Source organism: Pituophis catenifer, unplaced genomic scaffold (assembly GCF_029215685.1).
Source record: "Pituophis catenifer annectens isolate HBS135680 unplaced genomic scaffold, rPitCat1.0.hap2 SCAF_3, whole genome shotgun sequence".
Taxonomy (NCBI): Eukaryota; Metazoa; Chordata; class Lepidosauria; order Squamata; family Colubridae; genus Pituophis; species Pituophis catenifer.
In genome coordinates, this window is record NW_027256883.1 from 25,034,789 (window position 1) to 25,047,797 (window position 13,009).

Below are 13,009 nucleotides of genomic sequence, written 5' to 3' on the forward strand. Positions count from 1 at the left end.
CCTTTTGTTTTTTTTAGCTACGATCCTAAATTGGACTCTGTTGATCTGTCTCTGGATCTCTTGACCTTAAATTTTTTTAAAGAAAGATTAATGTTGCTCAGTGCTTTAGGATTCATAAAATTATTATACAATAATTATGTTCATAAAACATGTACTTGTATTCTTTATTTTTATTTTTATCCACTTTAAACTAGCCCCAATAAGATTCCAGATTTTTTTTTTGAATCATGTGTCATATTGAACAGAAGAAAAAGGGTATATATTTGTGGGGACAAATGGAAAGGAACTGGAAAAAATCCTTGGAACGTGTCATTTAGCTCAACAATGTTGGTTCAGCAGTTATTGCATTAAAAGGAGTTCATTGTCACAGACCAGATATAGAAGCAAAAATAGCAAAGAATAACATGCAGCAAATAGACATCTTATTATAATTTACTGGACTAAGAACAGTTATTTCAATGTTTGCACAGTTTCATAACACAATTTTGACAGAATTCTATCAAAAACCTGCCTAAGATAAGAGACTGTAACTCAGTATTATGTATATTCTTTCAAAAACAATTGAAAGCAAGCTTGTATAAGCTTGAATTTATCAATTAAAGTTATTCCTACTTAGCAGCATCCAATGTGAAAGTGATGACTTCAAAAGAGTATTTGAAGTTTTTGCACTATAGGTTTTAAAAATCTCTAGAACAATAGCACACATCAGTTCTATCTTTTCCTTTTTGAACTTCAAAAAATCCTTGTTTTCTACCATAGCCTAAAACAAAGGGGATTTATCATTAAACAGTATTATCATATTCCACTAAAATACTAAGTCAAAGTCCCAGATATAATAAATTATATTCCAATGAAATAATAATTTTTATTTAAAATTGTTTCCATATATAAATTGCTTCTCACACTGACAAATATTCAGTTCACCATTATATAGACAACTGGAGGCAGCTCCACTTAAATACCAGTAACAATAGCATTTAGACTTACATGCCACTTCACAGTGCTTTACAGCCCTCTCTATGCGGTTTTACAGAGTCAGCATATTGCCCCCAACAATCTGGGTCCTCATTTTACCAACCTCAGAAGGATGGAAGGCTGAGTCAACCTTCAGCCTGGTGAGAATTGAACTGCTGGCAGTCAGCAGAATTAGCCTGCAAAACTGCATTCTAACCACTGCGCCACCACAGCTCAGGGAAAAGAGCTTCCCTTCCTTCCAGTATACCATATGACAGGGAGAAACACACTCAAAATCCGCTACTCCTAATGAGTTACATTGATCTTAAATTGAAATGTAGTTCACTTGCTGGAATTCTTGTATTAGTGCTTGTTTATCTTATTAAATCTTGCTAAAGAAAGCTATGAATTCATGCTTGGGAAAATTGCTTTTCATACCCATTTTCTGGACAGAATGAACCTGGTCTCAGATATTAGCACTTAGTTCAAGAATGGGAAACTAAGAGAAGGAATAAGTGACATTTTTTTATACTGGAAAGACTGGGACAGGGCTGGAGATGGAATTTGTGCTGCTTGTTAAATAACAATCTAGTCAGGGATAAGCAACAAAGTGCCCATAATTGCTAATGACAATTAGTAATTTTAACAATTGTTCAAGAAAGTAAAATAATAATAGCTCCAAAGTGCTATTAAAATCACAAATAAAGTAATAAAGTACAAATTGGGATATACATTGGGATATACAAATCTGAGCTGGCCATGGCTGATTTTAAATAATGGATCATGGATTTATTGTGGCTAGTTCAATGAAAATGTTAAGCAATGTTTACACTACAAAAAGATAAAATCAATTTTTAGAAGGGAATTATTAGGACAATTAATTTGGATGACATTAGGAATGGAACTGAGAATGAAGTACCCAAATCAGTAATGTTATTATACCTATTATACTTGAAAAATAGTACCACCCCTGAAAATATTGTGAAGCTGAAGATTTGATAAGGAAAATCATGAAAACAGAGGTATGACAACAGATATATAATAATGTATGGTGTGGACCAAACATGGACCAGAGTGAATGCCTAGTTAGAACTCATACTCATGCATGGAAACTAATCCAAATTAACCATTCAGGACTGACAAACAAAAAAATACTTTACACAAAACTTGTAAATTATGAAATTCACTGTCTTTTGCAGTGTATGCATTCTAAGAGCCATCTTTTTCAAGTTTTATAAGGAAAGACAAATCCACAAAAGTCTGGGTTACCTACCTATGGCTACTAGCTTACACAATTATTATCTTCACAATCCACAATCTTGTACTTTAAATACAAGATGCTATTGACCAACAGTAGAACGAAGCCATTGCTTTTCTGTCTATGGTTATGAGTTTCCAGAATGCCTCTGGTAGGCCACTATATAAAATAGCATACTAGAACACATGAAGACATTGTTTTCATCCAACCAGATTCTTTTTTTTTATCCATTACATAACACACTCTTGATTACCAGCATGAAAATAAAAGCAAAAAAATCATTAGCATCCTAGAAAGGCCTAGAAAGATGTTTTCATGCCTTACTAAAATGTTGGAATCTACTGGCACCTTAATATGTTAATTGAAAGAACTGGATCAATTTATCCAGTGAGTGGGAAAGTCATGCACAAAAGAAGCAGTAGTAGATCTTAAATCAACATTCTAGATACTGTGCCTTACTTAAGAACACAGAACTTGGCTGAGGTACTGGCAGAGCATTGATATCTGAAGAATCCTGGACTAGTAGTGTGAATATATGTATGAGGGAACACAAACAGGAAATCCACCTGATCCTGATTAAGGGGATCTGATTTCCTCCCTTCCCCCATCCAAGCCACAAAAGCAACAGCTTTTCAGCTGTAAGAAATGCACATTTTGCCATATGCATGGAAGGAAAAATTAGCAAGATTGATTCTGGTCCCATCTCTAATTCAAATATACAGATCAAACCATGGAAAAATAATTAAAATAAATACATTTATATGTATTTATAAGAGAAGAAATATTATATTTAACAGAGATCCTCAAAAGACCCTTTTGCACTAAGTCCAATCTATGAGATGAATATACAGTATTTCGGAGATCAACAGCTGTACTATATGTGTTTTCTGTCCAGAGATAAATGCTCCCTACAAGATAAGTATATATTGTTTAAAATCTATTTATGCATAGGCAATTGATGCTAAAATCAAGTATAGAACGTACCAGGAAGCTTTCCAATTATTTGATATATAAATATTAAATTATTATATTGGTAAATTATTATATATTCCTATTTCTAGATGCCTTAACATACTAATTATTATTTACCGTAAATGAATTATTATTCAAAATCAAATTAATAGTCAAAATAAAATAAAAGCCTCATAGAATAAAACCCTAACTTCTTTAAGTTAAAAGATACTTGCTGCCTTCTAGTTTTCTGACAGGAAAATGCACAGTATGAATACATAATATACAACACAATGCCTGTAACAAAATAATAATTTCAAAAACAGGAACAGATCAATTTTTTCTACCCTAATTTTGTAAACCAGAAAGCTGAAATGGCTCTGTCTGTAGACTCAGTTCCATTGTTTACTCTGTTACTTCAGAATATCTACCTCTCTCTGTCTGGACAGTTGTGGTCATCCATTATTCGATGTCTATCCATTCGATTCATGGTATTGTAATGTGCAGGAGTAGATCGGGTCCCGCGAGACCCATGTTCCACATTCCTTGAAGAAACAAAACCATTAATGTTATAGTGGGGGAAATGAGCAAATCCCTTTGTTAATCTCTAAAATGATCTTTAGTAATCAAATGCAGACTATCACGTTCTTCTCCCTAACAGTTTTTTCTTGTCATTAATATATATGCTGGTTATTTAAATTCTGGCATCTGATGCAGTCCTATAAATCTTTACAATCAGATAATTGTAAAACGGAAAGTCCGTAGCCTCTTAATTGATGAGAGAAATTTGAAAAAATTAAGCCACATTCTAATGCTTCCAATAGGTGGGAAAGTTGTTTCCTGAATATTTAGATTTGCTTTTGTCATAGCCTAAAATTATTGTGCCGTTATATACAATTCTATTACCCAATAACTGACCAATCTTATTTGGAAATAAAATGAAATTCCAAACAATCTACCCACTACAGAGTAAGCATGTAATTTAAAATTATTCATGCAAAATAACCAGTACTTATTGAAACAAATTCTAATTAAAGTAAATAAGTATCTTGATGAACTTTATTGGTAATTCACATTAGTTCTAATATAGTTCTTAACTCTAGTTAAGGCAGAAAGGAGAATTCACTCTATAACCAGAGAAGCGTAAAAGGTGCATTAATGTGCATTAATTTTCTAATTAATGAAGGTACAAGAGGCACAAATGCACCACCATTTACTGTATATAGCAATAGTACTTAGACTTATATACCGCTTAAGAGTGCTTTATACAGCCCTCTCTAAGCGGTTTATGGAATCAGCATATTGCCCCCAACAATCTGGATCCTCATTTTACTGACCTCAGAAGGATGGAAGGCTGAGTCAACCTTGGGCCTGGCGAGATTTGAACTGCCAAATTGCAGGCAGCCAGCAGTCAGCAGAAATAGCCTGCAGTACTGCACTCTAACCACAGCGCCACAGCAGCTTTCTATCCTGATATATTGAATATTATAAAATATCATTTAAGTATTTTCCTCCATGTTTTTTTTAAAACAATGTTTAACTCTTGGCATGATGAACACTCCTTTAGAAAATTTGGCAACTGATATTTAAAAGGAACTTTTAAACTTTTAAAAGAAGTACCTAATTTTCATAAACAATTGAAACTTCCACACACTATAGGCAGGGATATTTTTTCACATATGTTATAGGAGGCCTATATTAACTTTATGGTAGTAAAAAAATCAAGAGAATAGTAGGACCTTTTCTGACTAGTACAATTTATATATTTATTTATTTTTGTCAATTGGAAAAAAAACTTAAATGTTACATTTTTAAAGGTTGAAAATATTGCTACTAAATTCCTGTTTTTCCAGGGATGCTTATCTTTGTTACTATATTTTCTTGAATATACACATTCTTGGGAGATGGGAGAGAGAGATCAAACAAACAATGTGGGTCAGTTACAATCATTCACAACTTTTCGATTTCACACTGCGTTTTGTTACCAGAAGGATAGGGAAGAAGTCTAAAGAAAATATTTGTAATTTTATGGCTGTGGTAATAGAAACTTAAAATATGTGTTAATTGTCCCTTAATGGGCCATTGGAGGAAAGATAAATACTCTGTAACTAAACATTAGGATAGAGGAACAAATGTTATAGGACCTTTAATAAAATTATTCAATTTCAGGGATGTCAAACAGCCTTGGCCAGATCTTTTTGAACAGAGTGGTGTCTCTGACAACACACACACATACACACACTCACACACACACCCTGCATTTCCTCTTTACAAACATATAAACAACTTCTATCTAGTCTTACACCAACTGAACCTCAGCAAGATGGCTGCATCATCATGTCTTCTTGGGCAATTCCTAATGTGTAAGGCTGACTAATGTTTGCTATTATTCCCAGTTAGGGGCTAGACAAGACTTTAATTCTGATATTCTCCACTTATTCTTCCTATCCCCATGCACTTGTTTTCTTCAGTAGTTTGATATTTCTTGCTTTGTTCCATATAGTATCCAGGGCAAAACTATGTTGAAAAAAATTACATCAGAACGGATATCTATAATGGCTTCACTGAATATTTTTTGTAAATTAATTCCACACACCATATAGTTAGAAGAGCCGCCCTACTGTTGTTTGGAAGATATGAAAATAATCAATTTTGGGGCTTTCATCTACCTGCCAAAAACTGAAAAAGTCTGGACTTCCTCTCTCATGACACAAATTTCCAATTAGATAGCACTTTTGTGTGGATTTTAACCTTAAGCTGTTATTGATCAACCTTGAATAAAATAATGAATAGAAATAGTACATGAATAAGTAGTCTAATCATTTTCTTGAGATAATATTTTCAGATGTTAACATGGCTGTTGTATCCACTTACTAAATCTTATACATTTCCTGTTGTGCATTGACATGTATAAATTTAACAAGTCTCATTAAAATATTACCACACCACTAATTATTAATCTTTTTTGTACTTTTTATGTACAATCTTTTATGTACACTGAGAGTATATGCACCAAGACAAATTCCTTGTGTTTCCAATCACACTTGGCCAATAAAGAATTCTATTCTATTCTATTCTATTCTATTCTATTCTATTCTATTCTATTCTATTCTATTCTATTTCTATTTCTATTTCTATTTCTATTTCTATTCTATCTGAGTCTCATTATTTTGTTATCAAAAGAAAAAGATTATCTATAATATATATAGATCAAAATATGTGAGGACCTCAATAAAAAATATTTTCTGGCTTCCGTATTTATTTACTGGAAATCTTTTACTATAACCAATATCTGCAATTTTAAACAGGCAGAATATATCTCAGAACAAAAGTACTATGGAGAAACTGCCACTGGAGTATGAAATCACAGATATTTCAGCATGAAATTCTCATATTAAAAATAAATGACTGTTTTAAAATCTCCCAATAAAAAATGATAAGCAGAAGAAAAAATGATTATTTAAAATAGTGGTAATTACTATCAGTACCACAGTTCTAACAAGACCATTGTATACTTTTCTCACCTCAATGTTTCTTGTCTGTGTGCAGAAAATTTTCTTGCATACTTACAGCTTTCCATATTAAACAGAATTTTAAAAAATAGAATATACACTCAAATGGGAGATTTATCAGCTACTGGACATAAAATTCATTATGTTATAACATGATCTTTGTGTATGTAAATATTCATTATCTAATTTCTTTATATTATATAAATTCATCAATGAATAATTAAAGAATAGAATAGAATAGAATAGAATAGAATAGAATAGAATAGAATAGAATAGAATAGAATAGAATAGAATAGAATAAACAGAGTTGGAAGGGACCTTAGAGGTCTTCTAGTCCAACCCCCTGCTTAGGCAGGAAATCCTACACCACTTCAGACAAATGGTTATCTAATCTCTTCTTAAAAACTTCCATTGTTGGAGCATTTACAACTTCTGGAGGCAACTTGTTCCACTTATTAATTGTTCTAACTGTCAGGAAATTTCTCCTTAGTTCTAAATTGCTTCTCTCCTTGATTAGTTTCCACCTGTTGCTTCTTGTTCTACCCTCAGGTGCTTTGGAGAATAGTTTGACTCTCTCTTCTTTGTGGCAACCCCTGAGATATCGGAACACTGCTATCATGTCACCCCCTAATGCTATATATTACTATTATACATCATTTATTTTGTGGACATTTTTACTGTTTTACTGTTTTCTGCCTTATCATTTTACAGTTTTATAGTTTTAGAATTATAAGTGGCCCAGAGTCACTTGGCTGAACTGGGTGACTATAGAAACTGAATAAATGACTAAATAAATAAACTAAACTCTGACAAATATGAATAAGTTAATAAAACAAATAATTATAAACGAAGTATTTTTATTTTAACTAAACAATTAGTTTTAAGATTTTTCCTCTTTCATTTTTTTTTTTTTAATAAAGTCATGTTTTATCACGGTGTATTTTATATTGAACCCCAGCCTTCCCCTACAAGTTTCAACTACAATTTACCTTTGTAATGGAGGAACACTGGGAGACCATGATCTAGTTCTTCCTATACTGTCACTACGGTGAGGAGAGCCTGATCGAGAGCAATGATTGGATGACATCACTTGTTCTGGCACTGATAATGTTGAACTTTGAAGATCTCTTCCATTATGTCTGTAATCTACAAAAAAAATATACAGCTGACAGAAATATAGAGGCTTACTGACTTATTTTTTCTGAGTTTTTTTAAAAGTAGCATAGACAGTAGAATTTTTTTCAAATTGCTCACATCAAATCACATAAATTCACAAAAGTAGTCTTTGTCAAATAGGGCCAAAAAAAAAACATATAATGAAGCCATTCATTTCCAACAACAGTCAGCTAATAATTTTGGAAACCCCAAAACTGAAATAGGTCTCTGTTACTGTTTTATTTCTTTCCCAAATAGGTATAGAAAGCAGAGGCACACACAATACAGTATCTAATGCTTGGTCACATCACAGACAGCTGTGCATGCAAAATTATTTTTACCCCAAAAGGAATGTTGTAATATTTATTAACACCGAATGGAATGCATACTTTTATTTCTTATTCTTTTTGTGGGGAACTTTTTGAGGTTTTCTGAAATCTGAATCATATCTATTTATTTTTCAGATATTCTTTTGCTTGGGCCCTCTTCTTACTAAGTGTCGAGGCTCCGACTAATGAACCCAACCAAATCAGAACTCTGAGACTTGGCTCCTTCTCAAAGGTCTTCTTTAATAAATACATCATATCAGCACAGCTTCAAAGGAAAACCAAATCTAAATTTTTCCCGTGATTACAGTATAATTAAAATAGGAAATAACCCCATCCCCAAGTGTCACAGGTCACATTGGCCAATTGAGTTAATTGGCGGACTCTTCAGGCACTCTTTCCCCAATCTTATTGGTTGCCAGTAGAGATGACCTTGGTTGTCATGAGAAAGCTCTTTGTTGTATCTAGTAATGCATTCCAACCTCCTTTCCCCCTTCCCTCTCTGGGAACAGAACTAAGGAACAGAAAGATGGATGCTACCAGGTTCAGTTCGAAGTTGACACACTTATTCATAGATCCTACAGCACGTATTTTTGTGTAGTCTTGGTCCCAAATAACTTTAATCTCTTTCATAAAAACTGATTTCCTTAGTTTACCTGATGTAATGTCACAGAATATTTCCTGCCATCACAGAACTTTCATTGTAATTTCTAAAGATGATATAGCTTGGTGGGGGAGAAAAGGCTAACTGCTGGTATAAGCCTTCCTTGGGGATGTGTCAAAAAAAGATAATGCCCTACTTATTCTTACTGATATAATTTCTCCATAGGTACACAGTTGTAAGCAACAAAATTAAACAAAAATTCTTCAATTACATGAGGGAGAAAATCTTTATTGAGCAAGTTAAAAACATAAAGATTAATAAAATGAATGATATATAAAATGGAATGATATTTTAAATAAAGCTGTCCCTCATCTAGAAAATGCTAATTCAGAACAAGCTACTTATATATAATGTGTTCATTATGCCTTTTCATTGCTTCCCAGGGGAAATCCTTTAACGGAGCCTACTGTATCTTAATTAAAAACCTGGAAGCTGGGGGAGTTTGTCAACGAGCCTATATAAACTGCTGATTTTATTACAAGCAAGATTACAAAAACACAAGGGAGGACATCAAAAATCATGACACAACGTATAAAAGAAGCTGAAACTGGAAAAATGTAACTTAATAAATCTAAAACAAAAGAATCACCACGATTATTTGCAGGGTAGTAACAACATATACTATATGTAGTATATACATATACTATATACTATACTATATGTAGAAGATGGCCCAGATTCTTGGACTTTGAGCTATACCATTGCCAGATAGGAACAGCTTCGAGAGGGACGAATGTGGAGTAGCAAGGGCAAAAGGTGATACCTGCCTAAAAGTTTGCCAAATCAGCCAAATCAACCCTGACAATCAGTGGGGTGACAGATGTTGCAGCTATTGGTAACTTGCAACAGAAAAATGGCAAAAGACACTCTCCTCTGATCCTTGTTGCTTCTCCAAAGTCTCTTTTCCTGCCATGAGATTCAAACCTGGAAAATCAATTTTGAGGGAAATTTTGGAATTTAGCATTTAATCTTGAAAAAATGAGGCATGGAGGGAGAAGGAAATGAAACCGAAGGAGGACTGTATTTGCATTTGGTGTACAGTCTTACAGCTAAAAGAAATACAATTTGCACTGCAAAATAATTCCTGAATGAGAAATAATTGATTACAATATTTTTAAAAGCGTATAGGTAAAGGAAAAATAATTTGTCATAGCTTGTTATGGTGCAGGTTAATGACATCTGTTTGAAGATTCAATTACAAATAAAATGCATAAATGAATGTATGCAGATTTTATTACTTTTAAAATGTCTCACCCTAATACCACTGCTATTATATCTGATTCTATTTCTTTTTTTCTCCTTAAATTTCAGTCATTCAAAATTCAAACTGCAGCAAGAGGAAGAAATAATTAAGATATTATAACCATGCAGTCTCCATGAAAAACATGCATTGTCACCATATGGTATTAAGCAAAGAAGAACTATTTGATCTACAGAATGGGACATGGATTCTCGAGCTTAGGAACCAGAACTGCTACGTCATTTGTAACCTAAAGAGAAACTGCAGATATCGTGTGTGCCTAAATTAGTGTTTCTCAACCTCAGCAATTTTAAGATGTGTAGACTTCACCCCCCAGAATTCCCCAAACAACATGAAGCAGAAACATCTTAAGGCTGTTGATGTGGAAAAATATTTAATTACTGTAGCCTGGAAGTACCTTTCAGTACTAGGAATTTTAAGCAGATCACAAAGCATGCAGTTTATTTATTTTATTTTTACCCTGACTTTATTGTTTTATAAATAACTCAAGGCAGCGAACATTCTTAATACTGCTTCCTGCTTTTATTCTCCCCATAACAACTCTGTGAGCTGAGCTGAGAATGACTAGCCCTCCTAACTGGGCTAGTTTTATGCCTAAGGCAGAACTTTGGTATAGTTGTACCTAACATTGTACACTTGTTGGGTTACATTGCTAGGTACATTGTACCTAATATTGTACAGTTCATTGTATCATTGTTTTCAATAATTTGCCCATGAGGCAGGAATTCTATAAGTAGAAATTTCATTTACAAAAAGAAAGGTCTATTTTAGCATTGAGAAGATAACTGTTTTGCTTAAAAACACTAATCATTATAGTGCTGTCCTGTCCAAGATTTATGGGAGTAAATGTAGTTTCCACCAGAAAATATTTAACATGTGGAATATATATTTTTCTCACTAAGAAATAATAGTAGCCTGGCAATGTTCTTGAAAACGTAATGAGATAGTTTCACATAAAAATAGAACACAAATTAGGTGGTTATATACAGCAAATAAATTACAAAGTTAATACCTACCAATTAATACTGAGAAAACTCTTGATCCTCAATGGTTTTTAAATATTTTAATTAAAGAAAAGCTCTAAGTGCCTTCCTCTCTAATCTCCCATATTTAGAAATAAATGTATTTAAAATTTGTTTTAAAGTACATATGCAGTTCCTCCCATTTTTTACTTTTGAAAATGCAAATTAAAATAAGAGAAAAAAATAAGACAGCCGTTTGCCACTACGATAATGCTACTTATCCAACAGCTGACTGTACTCACAAGTACTCATAAAATAGGTAGTAGGGAAACATTAGTAAGAAGCGAATTGCTCTTGCAGCAATGAAGTGTTTAAACAGACTGGGTGGCTTGTCAGAAATACTATAATAGTGAATTCTTGAATTGCCTGATCCTTATAAAGAAATCATTATTCTTATGAATAATGTTTATTCATAACGTTTATTACATTTGCTTCTCGGAAGTTTTAGTAAGACTGTATAACCATGATTATGTAAATACAAACAATAAAATAGGCATTGTCTTGCTCAACCATTTAAGCTGCAGTTGCCATTAAGGAAAGCAACTATCAAGTCCTTATCACTGTGTTTCACCTGAAGATAGAGTAAGGACCATACATGTTATTGCCAGCATTAATACCAAAGAGGTGCTACATCTTTGGCAAAAGCAGCAAGTACAGCCCCTGAGTGTTAATCAGTCCATAGCTCTAGTTGTTGCTAGGGCAGTTTTACTAAAATATAAAATTGTACATTTTTTATTTTGAGGCAATGACTTATTTACATCTGTGGGAGGAGGGGAGCAGCAAAAACAGCTTTTAAATAAATTGTCTGATTAACAAAAGTTGAAAACATAAAATTAAAAGAATCTGTCATAAATAATAAAAAATAGAAAGGAGGTAGTATATGTAATCAAGTGAATATATCCATTAAGAATATAAGAACAGGATGAACATAGCTTGAGTTCAGGGTTCTTAACTGAAAACATGAATGCTAAACAAATAAGAAACAAAACACAACAAATGACAGCAAGATAGAAAGAAAATAATCAACTACCATTTCAATTGTGTTTCCCAAATTTCATGCTATCCTCCTTAACCAGGATTTTTATGAAATAAAATAATACAAGCTCATGCTCAGCATTATAAAATTAGTATATATGTATATAAAAGATTTCAATATATTGTACTACTACATGTACTATTGTTTACAGGGTTTTAATATTTTTTCTACCTACCTGTCAATGACTACTTCAGCTTCAACCACAATACAAGAGCACACAATAGATACAAACTTAAAGTGAACCGCTCCAAACTTGATTGCAGAAAATATGACTTCAGTAACAGAGTTGTTAATGCCTGGAATGCACTACCAGACTCTGTGGTCTCATCCCAAAACCCCCAAAACTTTAACCTAAAACCTTCTACTGTTGACCTCACCCCATTCCTAAGAGGTCTGTAAGGGGTGTGCATAAGAGCACCAGCATGCCTACCATCTCTGTCCTAATATTCCCTTTAATTGTACTCATTTTAGGTATTCAATTCATGCTTATACTTATATATATTATCTAATATGTACTTGACTAAATAAATAAATAAATAAATAAATAAATAAATAAATAAATAAATAAATCTAACTTTAAATTGTTTCAGTGGAAAAGGCAAGTAATGATTTTCGATCTCACTCAAACCTGCATTTTCTGAAATTTAAATAAATATAAAATTTCTGGCATAAAAATGTGCCTTTTGTGTTTTGTTTTATAATTATGGATTATATCCAATATCAAATGATTGAGTGCTACTGCATTCTGTCATTCACTGTAATATTCTCATTGACTGCCTTGCATATCTATTTGATACAATCAAGCTCTCCACAACTCTGGCAAAGTGAAATACATTACTTAATTGCTTGCCCTGACAGATTTCAGAAGAA

General features: G+C 32.8%; 1 protein-coding gene across 20 annotated transcripts in view; it reads right to left on the minus strand.

The window, feature by feature from the left end:
* The window catches only part of RIMS2 (regulating synaptic membrane exocytosis 2), a 267,667-nt gene that overhangs the window by 106,397 nt on the left and 148,261 nt on the right, over positions 1-13,009 (minus strand). For all 20 annotated transcript variants that reach the window (XM_070940384.1, XM_070940381.1, XM_070940380.1 and 17 more), the window contains 2 exons: positions 7,665-7,821; positions 3,595-3,708 (listed from right to left, as the gene is read on the minus strand). In XM_070940384.1, the coding sequence (XP_070796485.1) occupies positions 3,595-3,708; positions 7,665-7,821 (271 nt within the window). The remainder of the gene's footprint in view (positions 1-3,594; positions 3,709-7,664; positions 7,822-13,009) is intronic.